This window comes from Neltuma alba, unplaced genomic scaffold (genome assembly GCF_004799145.2).
Source record: "Neltuma alba isolate B1F8T4 unplaced genomic scaffold, ASM479914v2 tig00013324_pilon, whole genome shotgun sequence".
In the NCBI taxonomy this organism is placed as follows: Eukaryota; Viridiplantae; Streptophyta; class Magnoliopsida; order Fabales; family Fabaceae; genus Neltuma; species Neltuma alba.
Genome location: NW_021637598.1, coordinates 1 through 25,700, shown reverse-complemented (window position 1 = coordinate 25,700; position 25,700 = coordinate 1). Strand labels below are relative to the sequence as shown.

Sequence of the window (25,700 nt, the reverse complement as noted above, 5' to 3'; positions counted from 1 at the left end):
ACATGCGAGACGCACATGTTCTTCTGGGAAAGCTCCCCCATTCCTGCCTCTACATTCTACGTACCTCGTTATAATGCCAACCAGAACAAACCACGTACCTTTCCCTACATTCTCTTCCTCGTCACGTTGAAACTACCCTTTATCACAATGACATTTCTGCCCGTCCATCCTGATGGGTGCTCTAATCTTTCACCAAAAATCACTCGGACCATTGGTGAACTTTCAGTGTTCCTAATCTACTATGTAAGATCGGGAATCTTCATCATGTTGCCGAAAGTTGTATCTGTCTTGTCAATTCACAATGTTCACATATATTTGCACTGAATTGGAAAAGGCATCAACTCATTTTCCCATCGTCTATTATTCATCACTATTTCTAGCTTCTAACTTGTTCTGCTCCAACCTTACATGGGACACACCACATTGCAGTCAAGAAAGTGAAATTACAGCACGGTGACGTGCTCGTATCCATGGGTGCTCGCAATCCAATCAAGAACTTCATTTACATTTTACACGAAAGTTTCCAGTAAACCAAAAGAAAAAGAAAAAAAAGGTGTCACTGAGCCACTATAATGATTCACACCATATCGGCTTCCAGCTTTAAACGTTAAAGATATGGGTATTACAGATAATTTCAGTTCTATACAAAAACTTGCCATCTTCCATTCTCAGGTTAACAAGCTTATAACCATAAATACTGCAGCAGCTTTTCTTCTTCCACGTAACATCACTATAAGGCTGCGTGCCCTCTCACTGTTATATATGTTGTGAATCGATCTCAAGCACATATATGTTTATATGTATAAATATCTGGTTCGACTTCGCCTCCCCAGTCAGTTTGATGATTTGTAGTCATTAATACTCTCTCTAAGAGCATAGGTGGTGACGCGTCAGCATGATCTCCAGTCGAGTCGGACCTCTGCGGGCCCCATCACGTGCTGACTCGGCTTCCGGAAGGAAACGATGTGGCTGCTCACCATGAAGGCTGTCACGCGCTCCGACACTCGTATATCCTCCATCTTGATCTCTTGTAGCCTCCGCACATACTCCGGCACGTGCACTAGGTCCCACACCACCCCGATTCCGCCGGGCTTCAGCACCCTCACCACCTCCCCCATCGCCCGCATCCTCTCCGCCGAAGCCTCCGCCGTGTGCGGGCCGTACTCCCTCCCCACCGTGTGCACGAACACCCCTGACACCACCACGTCGAAGTAATCATCCGGGAACGGCAGCCTCCTCGCGTCACCCTCCCTGCACGTGACGTACTCTCCCACTCCTTCCATCTTCGCGTTATGCAACGTGGACAGTGTCTCCCGCTTGGATCCGTCCAGCCCCACGACCCGACCCGAACTTCCTTCCTTTTTGAGCTGCGTGGCGACGGCGTTGAGGAGGATGCCGCGTCCGCAGCAGCCGAGGTCGAGGGCTAGCTTCACCGAGGACCAGTCAGTTACGGCGGAGACAATGCGCTGAGCCATGTCGTAGTGAAGTGGGACGGAGGAGTAGAAGAAGTTGGCGGCGGCGAAGAACAGGCAGAGTGCGGAGAGCGCGGTGACGGAGCCAGTGAATCCGGCGGCGAATCGGGCGGACACAGCAGGTACGGCGGCGATTGATAGTAATCGCTCAAAGAAGACGCAAATGGGGCCGAAGTAGAGAAGGTAAAGAACGGACAAGACGGCGAAGAGGATCGCTTGACACAATAGGAAGATTAGTGTTTGCCATTGGTCAATTCCGTAGATCGCGTAGATCTGCGTCCAGTTCCTGCTCGTTGATTTTCCCATTCGTTGGAATTTCTTAGACGACTCAAGCTCCAACTCTTGATCACTGTTACTCCAGACTGATCAAGGGATAAAATCTCTGCATTCACATAAACAGTATGTAAGTCGTCATCGTTTCCTAGGCCATAGACCCAAAATTTATTGGACACAACATGCCAAACAAGTAAGAAAAAAAGAAATTTTCTGCTATCAAGCAGAGAACCAAAAGAGGACATTAGTATTCTAGCATTAATACAGTAAGAAAAGGTTCTCACTTTCAGGTACGGATGCTTTTGATCGTGCTGAAAACAATATCAATCAGATCCAAAAGCTGCAAGAACAGAAATCTGAGGCGAGCCCAGGACGAGAAGAATCCAGGGAAACAGAACACAAAGGACCAGTTATCTCAACTCTCAGCTATGATTTCACATAAACCTAGAAAAACAGTAGAGTTTTAGTAAAGGTAGCCCCCATAGACAAACTCTGTGACAACCTCATGGCCTTCAAAATTATGCAGATGTCAGGAGGGGCACCTAAGAAGAAGATGACATATGATAACGCGCTTTCACTGGTGGCCGTGATAACCAGTAATGTCAGATAAGAAAGGAAGGGGAAAAAGGTCAAGAAGCTGTGGGAGGAGTGGGTGATAGCAAATTCTCAACCTTTTGTGTAATTGCTCACTCAGTGAGTGAGGGGCACGATTTGCGAGACAGAGAAGGGGGGAAGAATAGTGATTGGATTATGAAATGGGACCATGCTCCGTCTTTCTCCTTTTGAATGATATGTATAGGGTGAACCGGTTGACCGGCATCTAAGGTTGTTTAATTTAATATTATTCATTACTTTAAATTAAAGTCTTTTCATTTCATAAATAGGTTTGGTGGCTATTTTCTATTTTAAAATCAACTGTGTCCAAGCAGATTTCCCGTTAGTGCCTGTACTTTGTAGGCACCTTCCGCCAAAATTAGTAGCTGCAATTAGTACAAATAACTTCCATGCTCTTGTATACAAAGAGAGACTTCTTTGCTTTGTGGGAAATGAAACATATAAATTAATTCCTTCCATGGAAATATGTCATTCGCGAGGAGAGAATAGTGTTATATTTTTCCTCCAAAATTTTAAAATGATCGATGCATTGATTATGGAGAGGCTGTTGGGGGAAAGATTTAGATGAGAGTGGGGGGCTTATTCATAATTAAGTGGTCCTGGTAGACAAAGGTCTAATTTATTAAAACTTCAGTATTGGTTAGTAGTACAATCTCTTTTTTTAATATAAGAACTAATTTGATTTTAAATTTGGTTCTAAATATAAGACCGCAATCTATTTCGTCTCTCATATTTATTCATTTTTTTTCTAAGACAGCCTTTATAGTTGTTGCATATGTTAAATGTTTCATTAAATGTTAAAGCTAATACAGTACTTGATTAACAAGGATATTTTAGAAAAAACAGCGCATATTCATTACAAATACTTAACTTAACAAATTTCCTTACTTTATTCAAATTAATAAACTGTTACCTCTGATCGTAATTATAAGACCTCGTTATAATTAAAACCGAAGGTAGTGATTTTTATATTAAGTATCAGACGTATTAATTATTAATACTGTGAGAGAGCTTTTCTTAATTACCCTCGCAAATGCGAAATTTGAAGAGCTTCATTGAATAATTTTTAATGTTTGAGATGACACTAGAGGGAAACAAATGGCCAAATGTGTGTGGGGGCTGTGCGCCATCCCACGAATCCAGATCTTGTGCTCTCTTTATTTTGTTTATAATTTCCCCTTGTTTTATTATTTTTATGTATGTGTATTTTCTGGCCTGAGTCAATATCATTAGGCCGGATACAAACATTAAAATTAGGATCGCTTTTTTGCCATTTGATTAAGTTGGTAACAGATCACTACTTTTTTTGTTTTCTGTTTTGATAGGACATAGAGTTTTGAATTATTCGATTGTTAAAGTCATTCATTTTCCGGGCAAGAAGAGTACATTCAACACACGAAATTATAAAACCATCTGCGCAATTCCCGTCCAATACTGACATATTCTACGTGGGAGTTAAAAAAAAAAAAGGGTCCCGTGCAATGCGCAGTATATTAATTTTATATATAGTACATTAAATAAATTATATATAGTGCATTAACAGTATAAAGGGAAAAAAATAGAAACAGTCAGTTGGATTTGTCAGTTGAATTCCGTGTCTGAAACTTTCTCTGTGGATATGCTCTGGTAATGCTAAAATGTAACATGGTCAAATAATTGAATTTACTGCGTCTGAATCAGAAAAGGAAGAATTATGTAAATAAGAAACTACTCCTCCGATCCTTAATATATGACCCAATTTTTGAGTTGGTTTTGATACTAAATATAAGACCATTTCTCATATTATCAATTTTCTCTATATTACCCCTATGGATACTTCCTCAACTATAATTAAGTAGAAAAGGGAGAGGGGGTATTAAGAAAGATGATTATGGTGTTTTAGAAAAAATGTGTCACTTTTTTTATAATTAACCAACTTCCTTAATCTAATCAAATTAGTTAAATGAGTCTTATATTAAGAATCGGAGGAGTATATAAAGTTATAAACATGACTGGATTCTTTCCTCCCAACACACTCCTATGGGCTTCTTCCTCATCACTCGCTAGTCCCAGACAATTTTCATATATGCTATTATGCTTTGTTCAGTCTTTGCTTTTTTGTTAAAAGAAAAAACACTTGATTTGAACAAGTGCCTGTAATTGGGAATGCAATCTTCACTTTTACTATGTATCTCTTTGTCTCTTCGCTTATTTCATTGGGAAGCATAAGACCTATCTCAGACACGATTTAACAAATAATTAAGTTTTGATTTGTTTGAAATTTTCATATTAAAAATAAATATAAAATTTGAAAAAAAAATATTATATGCAAAATATATACTCCTCCGTTTCTTAATATAGGACCCAATTATTGAGTCGGTTTTGGTCCTAAATATAATAACCATTTCTTATATTTATCAATTTTCTCTAAATCACCCCTATAGATACTTCCTCAAGTATAATAAAATAGAAGAGGAAGATGGGATATTAAGAAAAATGATTATGGTATTTTAAGAAAAACGTGTTACATTTTTTATAATTAACTAACTTACCTAACTTTTTTAATCTAATCAAATTAGTTAGATATATTTTATATTAAAAACCAGAACAGTATTATATTATCGGGTAAGCGTAATGAAAAAGTGACGCCAGGGCTGGTTAATCTCCGCAAATTATGGAATTAGAGAACGCCGGTCCCAGTGGGCCGCAGCGTGGCGGCACTCTGCGTTTGTGATTTGGGTTCCTGTACGGCTCTGCTCAGTGCTCTCCTCCAGTTATATTTACCAAATTCAAAAATAAAACATTTCATTCCAAATTTTATTTTATGCAATGCTTGGAATTTAGATTCTTAAGCATAAAACGCTCAGTGATAATCATTCGCCTTACCTGTTCTCTTGTGTGCTTTGGGATTGCATCATATATTCTTCAATTAAATGCTTAATGATCTTGTCGCCATAATAAGATATACTCATCTGATTCTAAATGTAAGACTTGTTTTATAATATAATTTACACTATAAAATAGGTCTTATGTTCAGGATTGGAGGGTTTACACAACAAAATTGATCTTATATTTAAGATTGGAGGAGTAGTTGTTTAGCATAACATGACAAGTATGTACATATATGTTGTTTTCATTACCAATGCACTTATGCACAGTTCTCTGCAAAAAAAGTATACCCTTCTATTATTTATGTTTTAATCAGAGAATTTGATTGTAACAAGATAAAAGCTTTGGTTGAAACTTGTGTTCAAAATAAATATCAATATACAAATAACTTTTTTATTTAATGGCACGGCACTCCACATCGTCTTTTATAAAATTGTGAATCTTAATAGAAATTGAGTCTAACAAGAGAAAATAATCTTTCATAATATAGTAGTGGTAGACTACTATTTTGATTTATTATTTTTAAAAAAAAGTGCCTGCATTTACCATTCAACAATTTTTCAAATAAAATTAAACTTCAATAGAAAAGAAGACATGTGCCTAAAAAGCCAAGAAGAAGAAGTTGTAGATTTTATACCCTAATATTGTAAAAATAAGGTGGATGTGTTGATCTATATCCTTTAGTGGGTTTAAATTGTCCTGGGGAAAAAAAAAAACTATGAATACATGTGATAGGGAGAATGACAACAATATACCTGTTAAATTTTAAAAAAATAAATAGGTCGAGCTAATTATTTTTACAATGGTTTTTATCACTTTTATAATGATTTTGACAAGTCAAAATCTGTTAAAATTACCTATTTGTTATTTTAAAATTCATATTTTTCTGTCCTTCTCCCTCTGTGATACTGGGAGAAAGGGAGGGCAAATATGTCCCACCAGGAGAGGAAAATGCGGGAATGAATAAATGGGCCGTGTTGACGAAGGGCACCAAGAATTCAGCACGCCGACACTGCAGCCCTCTATAACTCCAACCAGACACTAGATGACAAATTACCCCCCGCCAAAAACTTTATTAATTGTTTTATCCAACTGGTACTTTAGTAATCTCATACGTAACAACTCCGGTATTAATTACGCTGCTGTGGGAATCAAAGCCCCCTGAAACAAGGGAGTATTAATTCTATTCATTTTTATCCACCCTTCATACGATCGGTAATTAATTAATTTGAGATTCCTTAACAGGAACTTTATTCCCAGGTAATTTTATTTTTATGTAATTTCTGCCTTTTTTATTGTTTTATCTTAATTCTTCCACTTTCCTGCAAGATTCTCACCACCAGCCATTAGGATAAAGAAACCAAACAAAGTAACAAAAAAAGGCCAAATTTATTTTGGCTCTAAGGTGATTCTGTGTTTTGCAAACGTGAAATATTAAATATTAATTTGCTTCAAAATTTAAACACCAAAATTCAAAATATAATGCATCTTCGTTGAGCAAATCACGGCTGTCGTGGTCACAACGACAACGCCCAGCCCCATATGCTGTTTTCTTCCGCGGATCTAAATTAAATGTCAGTATTTTAAAAGTAGGACATATAATTATACATGGTTAAAAAATCTGACATAATAGATATAAATAATTTGATATGAGTATTATATTTTTTTTATATTACCCCAATCTTAATTATAAAACTTTACTTACAGATTATGAACAAAATTTTATAATTAGGATTGGAGGTAATATCATCGTGTGTGTTATTTTTTTCATGTAACTATTTGTTGTCAACTACACAACTATGGCTCTGGGCTAGGTTCGAGTACTGTTCGTTCTAATTTTAAAATGGTTTTTTAATGCGATTTTTTATAATTATGAAGTTTCATTATAAATCAGTCATAATCCTCACAAGATGTCGCATCCCACGTATAAGACCATGGAATGAGCTAGTGACGCTCTGGTTCTGTTATTTACTTTTCGGGAGGGTAGGATAAGCATATGGAAACTGTCATGATACAGTTAGAGAGCACTCTCCTTTACAGTAGATAGTTATTTTTTTAAAATGTGTATATATTAAATAGAGGTAAAGTTGAAAAGTTGCTATATTTTAATGAAGAGTTAATGCAGTTTAAGGTTTTTCTTGGTCTGTGTGAAACATGTTGGAAGTGCCTTATAAATAGGACCAGAGAAGTAATTTGTAATGCAGGGCGAAACACAAGCGCGCGGGATGAATCAAATTAAATATTCTTTTCTATTCTTGTTATAAGTTTTAAATAACTAATTAATTTGTGTATAATTAAAAACTAGTTAAAATTGATTGAGAATAATTATAACTAGATAAAAAAAATATTTTTGTTTTCAAACATGACATTATAATAAATGATAAAAATAATAAAGAGGTTTGAAAACATGTAATAAGGACGTAGCAAATGAAAGAGAATAAATAATTAAACATAAAAATTAAAAAATATACTCAATGTTGAGATAAACTCAAATCAAAACTTATAAAATACTCTTTAAGTTCTTAATATCAAACTTAATTAATTAATTTGAGTAAATTAAGAGTGTTAGTTAAATTAATTAATATAATATATTTTTCTAAAATACTTTAAGCATCTTTCTTAGTTTCTTTCTTTCCTCTCCTACTTGATTGCTATTAGGAGAATATGAATATGGTTAATTTGGAAAGAAATTAGTAAACATGTAAAATAGGTCTTATATCTAGAACTAACATTAACTCACTAATTAGTTCCTATATTAAAAACCAGAGAAGTATATAAAATAGAGCACACTCCCTTCTAAATTTAAAGTTTAAAGTTGGGATAGGAAGAGGTACTAATTAGGGATGAAAGAGTAAGAATAAGTATATATATTTTGAATAACTCAGAGTATTTTTAAATAATTTTAAGTTTGAGACTAATATCTATCAAATTAAAATTATTAAGATTAAAACCTTTCCAATGAATATATTTTCAAGTTGTTTTTCTCCTCACAAGGAGTATGAGAATGTTAATAGCAGGGAATTACTTTAAAAGCAATCAATGGAGTCTATGGGGCCGCATACTGTAAACGACATAATTACTAAGAGCATGCCTTCAACTATTCAATCACCCTGAGGGGCACATCAGGCCCTTTTGTTTGTCGGCATTGTATCCTGTGCCCTCACATGAGCGATGAGCAACCCAGAGAGGCGTGGCATTTAGAGTGATACGCAATAAACTAATAATGTAAGCCCATAATTATTACAATAACCAATTAATCATTTATCTTTTCCAATTTACTACTATTAGAATTTAGAACCTTGCTTGGTGAACAAAGAAAGGTGTCACAATAAATGTGGCCCTCTACTGAGCTTTGATATGCGTATACTCATATATTTGTCGGTGCTAAACCTTAGGCCAGCATTGCATTCAATTCTGCCCCCGCTTCATTCCAATTCTCCTTTCTCTGGTTGTTTTGAATTGCTTCAAAATTCCGTCACATTAATATTTCTTATTATCCTATACGTAAAGTAAGCTTTATTCAAAATTTGTCATTATGTAGGCTATTATTTTTTTAAAAAATGTATTAAATTGAAATAAAGTCGTAAAATTACTAAATTTTATAACAAAATTAGTAAGATTTATTTATAAGATCTTTCTTGATTTGAATTAAATATGTTTACAATCCCTTATAAATCAGATATAAAAAATCCTAGCATTATACCCCTTCGTCTCTTTTTATAAGTAACAACTACCATCTCTTTCTCGTCCCTAAATATGAGAAATATTTATAAGCTGTTTTAAAATTTTGTAACAAATTTTTTATTTGGTTCCCATTTATTACTTATTTTAATACTCAATATATTTGTTATCTCATTTTCCAAACCATCATATTTCTTCGTCACACATGTTCTTTGTTTCATAATTCTTTTTATTATGATAATTTTCTTATTCTCTTTCTCATACTTTCTCTCATAAATAAAGATATTTTAAAGAAAAAAAACTAATTTTCACATATTTATTGTCTTTAAACAATTTTAACTAGTGTTGCTTATAAAAATAAATGGAGTATTAAGTATAAATAGAGATCATAATCATCATATCACGCCGGAGGAGATTTAACTCTAGAACGTATGGATAGAAAAGCAAATAATTGTGTTAATTGGGTACCCATTAAAATAATTGCATAGACGGAAAAGGCATGATTTTACACTCTCGTCCTACAAGTTGCGGACACTTGCCTGGCTAGCTGATAGATGGAATGCAATGAGCCGAGTGCAAATGGCTAATTTTCTTCCCTTACGTTCCTTTTTTGGGGGGGGGGGGGAGCTACCACTCCTTCCCGCCAATTTAATTTACGGGCAATATACAAATAATCAAATTATGTAGATTAATAAAAACTGGTAAAGATAGGTTAAAGTCAATAAATAATTGAATATATATACACTTGAAGTGTATTTTTTTTTAAAAATATCCTTGTGTAATTTACGGTGAGAGGGTGACTTAGAGGGAGATACTCACGAATAAATAGAAAAAATAGATGGGTAATCAATGCAGTGATATACAGTAGTAACATAATTAATGGAGGGAAAAAACTAAAAATCAATTAGATGAAACTACAATTTTAAACATCTTTATAGAAAAGATCAAATCTGAGCTACCCAAAAACTATATCTTGCATGTAGCTTGGAGAGGTTACGAGAAGGCAAAACACACAAACACGCGCGCGCGCGCACGAGATTAATTATGGCAGGCTTCGAATTAGCGGAAACAATTGATTTGGCGCCAAGTCATACAGGTTACTTTATTATCCTGCTGTTTTTCTTTTAATTTGGTTGAAGATCCATTTTAATTAGCGTGTCCAATACAAAGAGGAAAGTACATGGAAAAAATATCGAGAGCACTGACTTAGATGCAGTCAGAGATTAATTTGGTCGAAGACCCGGTTTTTTTTTTTCTTTTGAGATGGAAGAAGTATTAGTATTTCATAAATTAAATAATATAGTCCATCCTAAGAAGATGCCACCCATCTCTCTACCTATTCTCATTTCTGCCGTCATAGGAGTTTATTAAGGTTGGCTACCCAATCCACGGCCATCCATTTTAATCGTGTACGGCTCTGTCAAAGTCCACGCGGAAATGTGCGCATGTGTTTGTCCTTGTATACTGTCCTACTTTTGTTCAAATCTCATGAGATGATGATGAAATCGTAGGAATCAAGAAGACGGACGGGATGATCATTCAACTGTGTAATTAAGCAGCATCCAAGTGAAAGACTATGGCAAGTTGTAATTAAGGAATAATAGCAATTAATATAGGAAAAGTCGTAGACAAAGAGAGAGAAGAACGTGCTTGCATGGTTTCATGGAAGCTACCTAATCAAATGATCCATGATGAAGAACCCGTTAGTAAATCTCAGCTTTTGACTTTGGTTGATCAGCTGCGTTATATTATATGAAGGCCTGGATCTTATTCAAAGCCAGAGGCTTTGTCTTTTTTATACGCTCTATAAAATTAAATACTCAGGATTTGTCAACATGAAATTGTATACTCTATGCGGAATTGAAGTGGAAATTGTCAGCTAAGTCAACTTCAATTTCTTTATTGGTTTCCAGTTGGATCGTCACTTGATGCGCTTGCAGCCTAACGTTTGGGGCAAAGCCATAAAGAAAGCACTTACCCATTTCTTTGCTCCGCCTCCCCTCTCACCTTTTTACTATTCTCTTCCTCTTCATTTTTTTCCTAAAAATCATTATCATGTTATATTATATTATATTATTGTTATAACTTTTTATTTTTATAAACAACACACAAGATTTTGTCATGTTATTAAATTATTCTATTTTTTCCGCCTGGGTAATTTTTTAAATAAAAAGTATTATCTTCAATATGCACTTTCGACAGGAACCGTGGCATAGAAATTTATCAAATGGGCTCGCAGGCCTCATTCACAGTAGCCCAGCCCAACGTTGGTGTGCAGCCCAATGTAATTTCCGTCAAGCTGGTTTATATGCGCGCGCGCCTGTGTCTGTGTGGGCTCGAACATACCGATACATTTTCAAGAACTTATTATTATTATTATTATTTGAGCACCAAAAAAAAAAAAGGACAGTCCGTTCTTTCTTTGTTTTTTCCCACAGAAGACAGTCTATAACACATTGCTAGCTACTCCCTCTGATGCTATACACTGGGCATAAGATGAAGCATGAATTAAAAGGTTGTTGCCCACTCCAGAGATTCTGAACCGGCGACGGTGACAATAACCTGGAATCGGGAGGAGGATTTGCAACTTGAGCTCTCCAACAAACTTCTGGAGAGAGTTCATGAATTGATATGGGCACGATAACAGCCTTCACAGGGCTCTTCATCACAGCCCTCATGGCGAATGTTCATTAACCGGTTGGGGCGAGGCCCGGCCATGATAACAATTGCCCGGGCCAGGCCTAGTTGAGGCGAGGCCCCTCGATGGACCTGTCGGCCCATTTTCATCACATCTGCACTAAGATTATGACCGACTCTCTCTCCCCTCCTTTTTTTTTTTTTTGGGCGAAGTTTCCTCTCTCCCCTTGATCAGCTTCCATTCCATCCCATGATCAGACGCAGTGAGACGAGATGAAACAGACGGTGGGCTTCTCAAGAGGAAAATGAGATCCCAGCCATATATATGGATGGTCCAGGACAAGGTAGATTAGATGAGGGGGCAAATATTATGGAGGGTTTTAAAAGGATAGTTGGCTCCTACCTCCTCCGCTAACCGAAAAGCTGGATGGGTGGTTGTCAGTAGTTGGGATTTTGGATAACAACTCACAATTCACAAATGTATCATTACCCGCATCAGCCGCAGCGTGATTGCCGCATCACTCTCTCTAGTTTACAAAACACCTGTTTGGATTAGCAGTAATGGGTATTTATAAGCAAGTTTATATAAATTAAAATAAAACTCTTCTTACATACTCTTTTATTATTTAACTAATTTGATAGATTAAGGAAGTTATGTAAGTTAGTTAATTATAAGAAATTGACAATTTTTTCTATAATCTCTTTCTTAATGTCTTATTGATTGTGTATTATCTAAGTAATTTAGATTGATAAATGAAATGAGTATTTATTTGTATTCTATAAATTATGATTGAAAAGTATTTTAACGCTCAATTGGTCCATGAGAAAGTGACGAAGCATGAATGTGAGACAAATTATGAAAGTGAATATGAATAGTAAAATATTTCTATTATGGATGGACATGACAAGCAGATACACACCCAAATCCAAAGCACATCACGTTTTGCTTTCCCCCTCATTGCCTTTCACTCCCCTAGTTCTGCCACTGAAAAGTTCGCGTCTACATGTTCATTTTTATTATTTCCGTTTTCAGAAAAGCATTTTTGTCGTTAAGAATTTTGGAAAGCAAAGCATGAGAAATAAGCAAGAAAAATTTGAGGAAGATGGAGGACGTGAACTGAAAATTTGACAAGGTAAAAAGGGGGAAAAGAGAATAAATGAAAATGTGTGGAGGGGCAGAAGCTGATAGGGACATTGATGGGAGAGATCATGGAGTATCATCCCAACATGAGACCCGTGTACTTCCATTTCACACTTGTTATTTATTCTCAGCCCAAGGCCACTGCACCCAAGTTGGATCAATATCCAGTTTTAGCAAAAAATACACATCATTTTTTTTATATTATAAGTCACTTCATGGACATTAATAAATATTTTTTTTAATATCATCATAATTTAAAAAAATTAACTACACCAGAGAATATAATACAATCCAAAACTAAATGGAGCTCTAATTTAAGAGTGTTCTTCTTTCGCCCTTCAATGAAAGAGCTTCGAGGTTTCTGTCGTCATTAAGACTTAATAATTGAGTTCTGAAATCTAAAGTAATATTTAATTTTAGTAGAAGGTTATATATATCTGGTTGACTTGAAATCAAATTATTCACTCTCTGAGTCTCCTCTCAGACATCTGAACTTATCTCTTGCTTATAATTCTGCTGCATACTTTTTCAGACAAAATAAAAACCTCTTGCCTGCTCATTCTCATGTTTTACCTCTGGACTCCAAGTGCTTGGTTTCCTAAATAATCAAAACTTTTTATTGATAAGTATTTATATATGTGATTATATTATTTAAAAAAACGTTTAACGTGGCTTTGGGAAATAAAGTCCACGTGAACATCATTTCTATTTCCGCTCAGCAAGCATTGCCATCGCAAATTGAAACAAAATAAAAAGGTACGAAATGAGGAAATCTCCCAACATTTATAATTACGACACATCATAACGTGTTATTTTTATTAAATGTCAAAATGGATAAAACTATCCAAAACTTTTTACCAAATAATGATATAGAGCGAATATCCAGCACATTAACAATGAAAACAACTCATCAATTAATAAACCCAAGCTTATAAAAAGGCTGGACAAAAGATGGAAATTAATGTGCGCGCGTGAGAGATTGAAATGGGAACAATCTATAACAAATGAACACCGATTTACTTGGAATATTATTAAATTTACGAAGCTGAGTTCCAAAGCTCCTCTGCAGTGTAATGTTTTACTTAAATTTAAATTATTAAGAATTCACCAATTTGTGACTGCAGGCTGGGGTGGCATGGCACAGTGAGAAACCGGGAAGTTCCCCATTAATTTGCCTCTTGTCGAGTGGGTCCTCTCTGTATGTTTTTTGCTCTGTAAATGACCGCTCAATCAAACAGCCTGTAAAAGGTTGTTTTGCAGCTCCGCTAAAAAGCTGATCTCCATAGGCTTCCAGTATTAGTAATGGCATTTAGTCATTTGCCCTCTTTACTCGCCATCATAGTATACAATATACACATTTTGCTCCTCCGCAAGGTAAATTCTTCCAGAGAACTCATCTTCCTACCCTGTTACGTCCCAACACTGTACCATATTAGATTCATTAGCTCAATAAAGTTCATGTCTCTGTATTCTTTGTCTGTTATCTGTTCCTTTGGTAATAGATCCGATATTGTTTCAGGTTTCTGTTTGGGAATACGATTTGCAGCATTTTTTGGTTCATTCGACGTGATTTTTGAGGTAGCTTGAGATCGAGATTTCCAGTTATGGCGTCCGCTAACCCGTGTTATGGGTTGATGAAGTCGTGGGAGGTTATAATGGCGAAGATGAGGCTTTTGAAGTGGGTACTCTCTGTTTCAGTTGTATTTTTGTTCTTAATTGATGGGTCATCTTCTTCATTCACTCCTCCCGATGATTATTCTATTTCCTGCGGTGCTTCCCAAAACATCACCTTTCAAAGTCGTTCTTTTGTTCCTGATTCACAGCACTCTTCATTAACTCTGAAAACTGGGAATTCTTTGGTGGCCAGTTCCAAATCTGGTGTTCCTTCTCCTATCTACCAGTCAGCTCGGATTTTTACCTCTAAAGCCTCTTACAAATTCAAAATTAAGCAACAGGGTCGGCATTGGGTGCGGCTCTATTTCTGCCCTCTTCCCAGCTCTGGCCATGACTTGACTTCTGCTTCTCTGTCAGTGGTCGCAGATGATTTTGTTCTTTTGAACAACTTCACCTTTAGGAAGTACAGTGATGCTCATATGTTCAAGGAGTATGCAATCAATGCTACTTCTGATACCTTGACTCTCACCTTCATCCCTTCAAATGGTTCAGAAGCTTTTGTCAATGCAATTGAAGTTGTGTCCATGCCGACTTATCTGTTTGCTGATCAGGCATTCGGTCTACACCCTCCGTCCCCAGTCAGTGGCCTTTCTGAACTGGCTTTTGAAACTGTTTATCGATTAAACATTGGGGGCCCTTTGGTCACCGCTCAAAATGACACACTGGGTAGAACTTGGGTTAATGACCTGAACTACCTCCATGTGAATAGCTCTGTCCTCAATGTTTCAGTGAACCCTTCGAGCATCAAGTATCCACAAGCACAAGGTGTTACTCCTGAGACAGCACCAAATTGGGTTTATGCCACTGCTGATGTAATGGGTGATGCAAATGTTCCAAATACAAATTTCAACATCACTTGGGTTTTCTCTGTGGATCCAAGCTTCTCCTATTTTGTACGAGTACATTTCTGTGATATTATGAGCAAGTCTCTCAACAGTTTGGTGTTCAATCTATACATAAATTCTGACCTAGCTTCTGGAAGTGTCGACCTTTCAACCTTAACTGGTAACTTGAATGTGCCTTACTATAGGGACTTCGTTTCTGGTGCCTCAGCAGATTCAAACACTTTAACTGTGAGTGTTGGTCCAGATAATATGGCAGACACTAGGAATGCCACCATGAATGGTTTGGAGATAATGAAAATTAGCAACAAGTTGAAGAGCTTCGACAAGAATGCTTCAGTTGAGAGTCTCCTTCCGAGTTCGCCTTCAAAGATCGGCAAGATAGGAATTATAGTAGGTTCTGTCATTGGGGCTGTAGCAGCATTAGCATTGCTTGGATTGTGTTATTGCTGCTTCGTAGGGCGCAAGGCTAAGCCTGCTCAACAAGGGCATTCATGGCTGCCTTTACCTCTGTATGGAAACTCTCAGACCATGACAAAAGTGTCAACAACTTCTCAGAAGAGCGGAACTGCAAGCTGCATTTCTTTAGCTTCCTCAAATCTTGGACGATTCTTCAGCTTCCAAGAAATCCTGGATGCAACCAATAAATTTGATGAAAAGTTGCTTCTTGGTGTTGGGGGTTTTGGGAGGGTTTATAAGGGAACACTGGAAGATGGGACAAATGTAGCTGTGAAAAGGGGCAATCCCAGATCTGAACAAGGTCTTGCAGAATTCAGAACGGAAATTGAAATGTTATCCAAGCTTCGCCATCGGCATCTTGTGTCTCTCATCGGCTACTGTGATGAGAGGTCAGAAATGATCCTTGTCTATGAATATATGGCTAATGGGCCCCTAAGGAGCCATTTATATGGAACAGACCTGCCACCTCTATCATGGAAGCAGAGGCTTGAAATTTGCATTGGTGCAGCAAGAGGCCTTCATTATCTCCACACAGGAGCAGCTCAAAGCATAATCCACCGAGATGTGAAGACAACAAACATACTCTTAGATGAGAACTTTGTTGCTAAAGTTGCTGACTTTGGCCTTTCAAAAACGGGTCCTGCACTTGATCAGACCCATGTAAGCACTGCAGTTAAAGGAAGTTTTGGCTATCTTGACCCTGAATACTTTAGGAGGCAACAACTTACGGATAAATCAGATGTGTATTCATTTGGGGTGGTTCTAATGGAGGTGTTATGCACAAGACCTGCTCTAAACCCTGTGCTTCCAAGGGAGCAGGTTAATATAGCCGAATGGGCAATGACTTGGCAGAAAAAGGGAATGCTTGACCAAATCATGGATCAGAATCTTGTGGGGAAGGTGAATCCTGCTTCTCTGAAGAAGTTTGGGGAGACAGCCGAGAAGTGCTTGGCTGAGCATGGCGTGGATAGGCCATCCATGGGAGATGTGTTGTGGAATCTCGAGTATGCTCTACAACTTCAAGAGACCTCATCAGCACTCATGGAACCTGAAGACAACAGCACAAATCACATAACTGGAATTCAGTTGACTTCACTCGAGCCTTTGGATAATAGTGTGAGTAGGATTGAAGGGGGCATCTCTGGAAAAGATGATGATATAGAAGATGGAGCCACAAGTACCGTGTTCTCACAAATTGTAAATCCTCGTGGAAGGTGATTTGTTCTGGTGCATGAGAGATTTGTAAGTACATTTGGTGTATATATACACCAATCCAATGGGAAGGTGGACATTTGGTGGGAGTTATATCTTACAAGTATGTGACCTTTGATTATAGGCTTGGGGTAGTTCATACAGGTTTACCTTAGAATTTTTTCCAGTGCGTCCAACCATGGAGCACAGTGGTCATTCAGGCCGCCTTAGTCTGTTTCTGTCATCTTGTCTTCACCTTATTCCGTTAATATAGTTGAATGCTGAGAACAAATTAGCCCTTAGATATGAAATGTAAGGTATCACTCTGATTCTGTTGTTGATTTATATAAATTAATATCAGGCTTCAGTTTCATATATGGGCCTTACTAGTTTTGATTCAAAAAAGTAATACAGAAAGTATCTTACTGCTTCTGATGTTTGTCACAAGCTAAGTTGCTTCATATCGCCCTTATGTTTAACCATGTTCACCATTTTCAAGTCGAGTAGTTCCGTTGTCTTTGTTGTAAGCAGCAGATTTTAGAGGTATCTGTGAGGCAGATGAGTTCTTTAGTGTCTGTAAATTAAAGAGCGACATCTGTGTGATTTTCTCCTTAATGGGTCGGATACTGATCGGATTTAGGTCATGTCAAGTGCTACAAAATCACAGAAACCACTTTACTTCAAAAGTAGTTTGTCATATAAAATGCAGCGAAATCGCAAAAACCCTCTTTTTCCCCCCTCAAAAGTAATGTTCGGCATCTTACCCTAACATGCACATGCTCGTTGGGCCTTGACAAGAGACGTTGAATTGAAAGATATTCTCTTCAACTTTCTCGTGGTTCATGTTAGTCCTTTCTCTCTTTGGGCCACAGCAAATGAGAAGCTGTCGCAAGTGGCAATCAGTGACAGTATTTTGTGGGGCCACCAACCAGAAAAACTGTGTGTGTTTTTTTTGGGCTTCCAAAAGCTTCCAGAAACCAGTTTTTGCAACTTCCCTGTGTTTTTCATTGTTTTCCTTTATTCATGTGGACAGCCCTTCATTGCAGAATGGAAGGTATGGACCACGGCCTGTTTATAAATGATATTCATTAATCTGTACAGTTGTTTTTGTTTTGGCCGAACATTTAGGTTGTGTAGTTTTTTTCAAACACACGTGTTCTTTTATTGAAAATAATTTTATTTAACACATTGTCAAGTATTAAATGTTAATACCTCTTTTTCAAACATATTTAATTCATCATGTTATGACGGACAAATTCTTTTTACTGAACTTAATCTTGTTGGTTTGAGTAGTTGTTATCTACTAGTAAGCAGAAATAAACTTTATTCACTTTTTTAAAATAAGGGATAATTAAAAAAAAAAAAACTAAGTTGATAGCTGTTTCCAGTTTCACGCGTTTCTTGACCAAGCAATAGATAAATGGAGAATTATGAGCTCGGAACACTCCTTGGTCAACCCTATACTAACTTCAAATAAGATGAAAATTTTAATTTTGATGTTACCAAGTATAGGCCTGCCCTACAACCATGGGCATACCTGTCAGTCTGTCACTAAATCTTGCTCAGCATTACCCTTTCTCTCTCGTATGGTCACTTGCAACAACTGGCACTAACCCGCAACCACGGCCTTTTTCTTCCAACTGGACTGTGTGATATTATTATTTTTTTGGCCAGATGTGATGTCATTAAATAATTATATTGATGCGTAAAATAACTTCAATTTTATAATTTTATTTTGTTACATTTGTTCAAAATTTTCTTAAATTTTTTGAGTTATGAAAAGATAATTCTTCAATTATTTTAAGTATGACGAGCAGGTCTCAGTTTTTTTTTTTGGAAAGAAAAACAGGGAATCCTAAATTTAAATAATTTTTTCTTAATGTATGTTTCATTTATTCTTGCAAAAATGTGATTCATTAATATAATGATGATGGATCTCCTTCCACTTAGAATTGTATGGAGGTAACCCTTTATTTTTTAGGGCCAACTAACCTTCTAGTTTTAGATCATGCACGTATAAATTTCGGATCTTTATTCAGTGAGTACCATGTACTCGTCATTGTAATGTATGGATAATTTAGGTTTAAAATTTTTAATATATAATTTTTTTAATAATAAATTTAACTTTTAAAGATATATTAGTTATGATATTATATTTATTCTAAATTCTGTATCTATTAAAACAAAAATTTGATTAAAATATATAAAAAAAATTAAATTAATATAAATCATCTAAAATTGATGTGGATGGTCCAAATTATGATAAGCACTCCATGCTCATCACTATAATGAGCATGGAATGTGCTCCCGTAAATTTCTTGAAATATTATGTTAAACAGTGAACTCAGACCAATAATAAAGCAGAAATAATGAACTAGTCAAATAAAATTAAACAAAATTTACTGTGAAGTACACAAAGTTAAAAACCATAGCCGACATTCGAGAGATAAAATTAACCGTTTTTGCGCCCAATAAAGTGTTCATTGTGTCGACATAGGTAGGACTTTTGGAAAGAGCAAGAGTCAGATCTTTCATGCAGGAGCATCAATTGGCCATAGCTTCTGTTGCTCTCTCTTTAATCATAATATCCCAACCAATTCTGTAAAACCCTAGAAAACAAAGCCATGGCGAAAGAATTGAAGACCCCAAATAGAAGTAGCGGGCTTTGGGTTGGAAATCCCATGGCAACATCTGTCCAAGGATTTATCAGTCATCGTTCCGGGAGGCCATCCCAGATATATATGGTGAAAGAAGTGCAAGCGATTGAAGGAGATGGAGGCCCCGCCACAATCCTCTATATTAGTCATCTGATTAGCTTTAAGTATAGTTAGTTGGATACAACTCCTATGTATTGTAGCACTCATCAACTTGAACAATAAGACTGAGTTTTGGAGCATATAATATTCTTAATCTGAACTGTGGGTTGTGGCATCCTCCTCTTCACTCTTATCCAATCCTCTCAATGAATTTGTTAGTTTCTCATCTTTAATTACTTAATAATGATTTTCTTGTACTCTGTTGTTGACTGTGCCGGTGCATTGTCAGCAGTAAGTTACCAGAAGGAGAAAGTTTCAGAGCTTGATTCCGCTGCAGATAAGATAGGGTTCGGGTTGGATGAAGGTGGGTGACGGACTTATGGTTCGTCTCACTAAAAGACCAGCTTTCAGCTATTAGCAAAAGCAGAGAATCAAACTGTGGTCAATGGGAATTCAAAGATATGTTATGAATGTTGGCAATAAAGAGATGTCCGAGAGGGCATGAAGATCAAGCACGACTCGCTGGCTTTAAGCTTCATCAGGGGCCAAGATCAATATCTGTTAAATGGGTGGCTCCCTCCCGGTCTAATTCACAATTGAAGGATCACTCACCTAGCTCTCATCAGTAAAAATTCTTCTCCTGCATAACTATATACTCTAATATTTTATATATCATGTTTTAATTAAATGATTGCATTAAATCGAAGTGATTACTAGCAATTTTAGAATGGAAAGTGAGCTTTAATATTTTATAATATAGTGACTTTTTTCGTTTGAAATGAAACAAACAGGTGAAGAAAATATAAAAGTGATAAAGTTTATTCCAATAATAAGCGTTCTAGTACACTTCTTTTCATCGATACTCAATCATATAAAACATATTTATGTCCCGAAAACATAAAAGACGCATGACACATCATATACGAGAAGTTACATTAACCTTGTGAAATAAACAACCAACAAAGAAGCAGCTTCTGCCCATTATTCGAGGGATGGTAGCATGTAGAAATAATCATTTCTTGCAGACAATTCCGAGACCATGGGAGAACTTGGTGCAGTCAAGAGTCGCAGAATCTGCCCCTGCGTCCTCAGACTTCTTCTCAGTTGCTGAATTTTCCTTCGAGTATAGGCACGACTCACAGTTTGCAGAAAGCAAGGAAGCAGTTCTATACTTATCTTCGCCGCCAACCACAGGCATAGCCACTCCGGCTTCGCCGGGTTCTCAAAATCCGGCCTATACGTCTTTCCCAGCACACCATCGACATTAGAAGACAATTTGGTGAACCTGAACTGAACTTCCAAGTGGGCAAAACAGTCATCTGAAGGCAACTGGTAGTTGTGTATCCTGTCGTCTTCCTTCGTCACCGGCACCACGTTCACCATAATTTCAGCCACGTCCTGGATTGTCACCATCACGCTGTTCTTATTAGCCACTCTCTCCACCTTGATGTCTTGTTTCGGAGAGTTCCATTTGGAGAGCGAGCCTTCTGGCAGGACCACATCATTGCCATTGTAGGTGAATCTGAGGTGGTCGACTTCGTCGTTCCACTGTGACGTCTTGCTGGCTTCGAGAGAGAAAGTCTGAGACTTGGAGAGGATGCCGAGGGCTTGGATCCAAGTGTAGTCTCTGCTTCGGCCGGCAGGTCTGTGTCCGATGAAGCGGGCGTTGATCTGGAGGTCGGAGTCGGAGACCAGGGCGAAGTGTTGGCTGCTCTTTCCGTGGAAGTAGAACACTCTGCCGTCGCCGCCGATGAATCGAGGATCGTAGCATCCGGATCCTGGTGCATTGCAGTTGGGTTTCCGTTCTAAAGCATCAAAACATGAAATCGATTAAGTTAACAATCTAGTGACGAGTGTTCGATCATGATAAAATCTTAAAAGCAAGCTTGCGCAATGAAAGAAAGCTTACTTCTGCAGACAGCCTTGCAAACAGGTTGGTCACAGTCAATGAAGCAAACCTTAGCCTGAGGATCATTCGATTCACTGCTTGGGCATTCAGATGGGCATCTGATGTACTTTCCAGAGCATCTGGTTGTGTGAGCACAGTAGAGTGCATAATAGGCCTGGGCTTGGATCAAACCCGAGACAAACACCAGAAGGACAATCAAGATGGAACTGCCTTTAGCGATCTCCATATTGTGTTCTCTGTTAACAGACTATATATGGATGAAACAGGTGATGATGCAACAACCGAATGGCGCCCTGCATTATATAGAGGACTCATCATGTGGGTTGCCTCTGAATTGTGAAGGAGGCTTTAGCAGACTTGCAATGTAATTCAGAGTTCGCTCAAACTCAAAGTATGAACATGGCCGGGTTTCGCCCGTTGAATGAAGAAATAAATAGGATCGATACATTGCATGCAGTTTATTGTTATAGAAGAGCGCATGCATGAAGGTGATGTTAGATGGAGTGAAGAAGTATTGGGCTATCGGCAGGATTTGCGGCAGATACAGCTTCCCAAATGAGTTATCAGTTGGGACAGCACGCTTATGGGGAAGGCAAGCAGCATAGTTGATAGCTGGTGATACCTAGCTTACTATGAAAACAACAATAATAGTTAGTGTGTCCCTTGTTTAATGTAAATTAAGATTATAAATGATAATGATTTCATGAATAAAATATGGGAGGCGTGTAGAAGGAAGAAAAGGGAAAAATAACATGGGTCAGGAAGGGACTGCTGGCAGTTGGACTCATGAAACTGGCAAAAATATATACGGTGATAATTATATATATTTATTATTGTTATTCAGTTTTTTGTTCTTTTTTTAATTATACTCTCAAAGATGGAGACGTAAAGTGTTTTTTTTTTGCCAAACCGATTATTTTTGTTCATAAGTTCATTTCCAATTAAATTGAGTTTGATTTATTTGTTTTACTCTATTTAATTTGTTCATGCAATTCGATTTTTTTTGTTGTCTCTAAAAAATTCGTTTGATCAGTTCCGTTCGTTCTTGAAATTGCTGATCCAAAACCGACCAAATTATAGTGTTACAGTTACGGGGACGTAGCGTTAAAATACCTTTTCTGATACAAGCACTAAAATGCTCTTTTGAACATGATTATGTTTTGGTGGGTTGCGGTAATGTTTACTCTTGTTTTGCGTCTTCTTCCATTTGCATAATTTTTTTTTAAGTAAAACAAAGTTTAGATGAGTTGGGTCTGAAGAAATTATCAGAGTTAGGGCATAACTTTATGGGTTATAAGCTAACTTTTTACCAATTTAATGAATTTTGTTTTTATATATGTATGTGTCGGTATGTATGTGCAAATGCACGTATGACAAATTAAAATGGGCCATTCTCATGTTTGAACTCATCTTAATGTATGTGGCTCATAATGTCCATCATACTTACATACATTGTAAATCCCTTTGTCAGTTTTGATTTTAGAGAAAATGTAGTGGACGATATGTGCAATACAAAAGAAGTCCAAATAATTCACCAAAAAAAAAAAAAAAAAAAAAAAGTCCAAATAACCCATTTAGAGCCCAATATAAACTAATTAACCGAACAAAACCATTATACTTTTGTTTGATCCCACTTAGGTTTGGAAGGAAAATGAACGTACCCAGAATCCAATTATGCACGTAGACAATCCATGCGGCACACAGTCACTATACGAATTTTGTAATTTTTTTTCTGTTACCCAGCAAAAACACTTATTTTCATTCTGTACTCATCACAACAAATCGAGTGCTTATTAATTATCAATATGATAAAATCTGGACCATTTGAAATTGATATAAATTTTTCACAATTTAAAACTTTAATTTGTAACTTTGGGCTACTTATAAGATTATATTTATTTTAAATGTAAAATAAAAAACAATTTTAGGCATAAAAAAATTAAATTGGGATCCTCTAAAATTATTGTGGGATGAGTATTTCATACTTATCTGTTCTATAAAGAAAGAATGTGCTCCTCACACCCCAGGGGAAGGGAGATAAAGTCCTCTGGGAAAGAAGTAAGTAATCTCTGGAATAATGCAGAACCTGGAAGTTGGAAGTAAACTTCTTCACTGGGGAGGTTTTTTTTCTGGCCAAAGCCGGCACCTCCTTTTCTTCCTAAAATATATCATATTTTACAACCTGTGGTTTTTATTTATTCATTTCCCAAGCTCAATTTGCTTGAATGGGCTTGAACTTACATAATCTACTCAGGGCAGACCAAATAAAACCCAAGAGGTTGTTATCAAAAAAAAAAAAAACCCAAGAGGTTTGATTAAACGGTTCAGTTCAATTCGATCCACGTAATAACGTGTTGTTGGATCGATCAAGTTTGAGCAATGGGCAAGAAACTGAACTGACATATGCTCACTTCTAGATTGGGCGACATTAACTATTATCTTCGGTTCTTCATATAAAAATTAAATATTATCTTAAATATAATATTTTAATTTATTTTGTATGCTAAATTTGTAATTTTCTTTTAAAATATCCTTATTAACTTTAAAGGTTTCCTAACAAAAAGTAGTTTAAATGCACATAATTAGATATGATAATTAAAAAAGTCAACATGTATTTGTTATAAACAATTAATTAAATTAATTTTAAATATTTTTAAATTAGTTATCTAACTCTTATATTAATAATCCATATAAATTAGTTAACTTTGTTTCATAGGATGAGAGATAATATATATTTAAATTTAAGCTCCGTTCAAGAGGTAGATATTTAAAAACATGCCCTTGATTTTAATTTTAAATTGGCTATCAAATAAACATTACTTTAGTTTTTTTTCCCCCATATCTTATTCGAAACAATTCACAGAGAAGCAGAAGTCCATATGATAAAACACATGAGAATAGTTTATTTAGACAAATTTAATTCATACTTATACATTGAAAGTATGACTCTAACATAACAAATCAAATTGGACAGTCACATTAACGCAGGGCGAACAGTAAAGAAGCAGCAACGTAACCATTGAATATTATTTTGTAACAAAGAGATCGCGTTAATATTATTTGGCGTTTACCCAGCTTCGGACTTTATTGTTTTCTCATGGCATTATTCATTTCTTGCAGACAATTCCAAGACCATAGGAGAACTTGGTGCAGTCAAGAGTTGCATGTTCTGCCACCGAACTCTCAGCTTTCTTCTCCGTCCATGAGTTTTCCTGCGAGAAAAGGCATGACCCACAGCTTGCAGAAAGCAAGGATGCAGTTCTATACTTATCTTCGCCGCCAACCACTGGCATGGCCACTCCAGGCTTTGCCGGGTTCTCAAAATCCGGCCTATAAGTCCTTCCAAGCACACCCTCAACATCAGAAGACAGCTTCGTGAACCTGAACTGAACTTCCAAGTGGGCAAAGCAGTCATCTGAAGGCAGTTGGTAGTTGTGAATCCTGTCGTCTTCCTTTGTCACCGGCACCACGTTCACCAGAATTTCAGCCACGTCCTTTATGGTGACCATCACGCTGTTCTTATTCGCCACTCTCTCCACCTTGATGTCTTGTTCTGGAGAGTTCCACTTGGAGAGCGAGCCTTCTGGCAGGACAACATCGTTGCCATTGTGGCTGAACCTGAGAAGGTCGACGTCGTCGTTCCATTGTGCGGTCTTGCTGGCTTCGAGAGAGAAAGTCTGAGACTTGGAGATGATGCCGAGGGCTTGGATCCAAGTGTAGTCTCGGCTTCGGCCGGCAGGTCTGTGTCCGATGAAGCGGGCGTTGATCTGGAGGTCGGAGTCGGAGACCAGGGCGAAGTGTTGGTTGCTCTTCCCATGGAAGTAGAACACTCTGCCGTCCCCGCCTATGAATCGAGGATCGTAGCATCCAGATCCTGGTGCGTTGCAGTTGGGTTTCCGTTCTAAAACATCAAAACATGAAATCAATTAAGCTAACAATCTAGTGACGAGTGTTCGATCATGATAAAATCTTAAAAGCAAGCTTGCGCAATGAAAGAAAGCTTACTTCTGCAGACAGCCTTGCAAACAGGTTTGTCACAGTCAACGAAGCAAACCTTAGCCTTAGGATCATTTGATTCACTGCTTGGGCATTCAGAAGGGCATCGGATGTACTTTCCGGAGCATCTGGTTGTGTGACCACAGTAAAGTGCATAATAGGCCGGGCTTGGATCAAACTTGAGAC

General features: G+C 37.0%; 3 protein-coding genes and 1 pseudogene across 4 annotated transcripts; 1 reads left to right on the top strand and 3 right to left on the bottom strand.

Moving 5' to 3' along the window:
* Nucleotides 1-438: 438 nt before the first annotated feature.
* On the bottom strand, nt 439-2,440 carry LOC114736270 (uncharacterized). The gene is made up of 2 exons (XM_028924051.1): nt 2,030-2,440; nt 439-1,854 (listed from the first exon to the last, which is right to left on the bottom strand). Exon 2 carries the CDS (start codon nt 1,776-1,778, stop codon nt 891-893), a length of 888 nt encoding a protein of 295 aa, XP_028779884.1. The 5' UTR covers nt 1,779-1,854; nt 2,030-2,440; the 3' UTR covers nt 439-890.
* An 11,601-nt stretch (nt 2,441-14,041) lies between these two features.
* On the top strand, nt 14,042-17,228 carry LOC114736267 (receptor-like protein kinase THESEUS 1). 2 transcript variants are annotated; one of them, XM_028924047.1, is made up of 2 exons: nt 14,042-14,061; nt 14,207-17,228. In XM_028924047.1, exon 2 carries the CDS (start codon nt 14,292-14,294, stop codon nt 16,878-16,880), a length of 2,589 nt encoding a protein of 862 aa, XP_028779880.1. In that variant the 5' UTR covers nt 14,042-14,061; nt 14,207-14,291; the 3' UTR covers nt 16,881-17,228. The 2 variants fall into 2 exon arrangements, with proteins under 2 accessions (XP_028779880.1, XP_028779881.1); XM_028924048.1 differs by lacking the exon at nt 14,042-14,061 and having other exon boundaries at nt 14,143-15,286; nt 15,392-17,228.
* Nucleotides 17,229-20,621: 3,393 nt separating this feature from the next.
* LOC114736268 (uncharacterized) lies at nt 20,622-21,744 on the bottom strand (annotated as a pseudogene).
* Nucleotides 21,745-24,625: 2,881 nt separating this feature from the next.
* Nucleotides 24,626-25,692, bottom strand: LOC114736269 (uncharacterized; the record flags this gene model as incomplete). Its single annotated transcript, XM_028924050.1, has 2 exons — nt 24,626-25,419; nt 25,524-25,692. Coding segments are annotated over 2 exons (963 nt in total), but the record flags the coding sequence as incomplete, so codon positions are not given.
* Between the last annotated feature and the right edge of the window lie 8 nt (nt 25,693-25,700).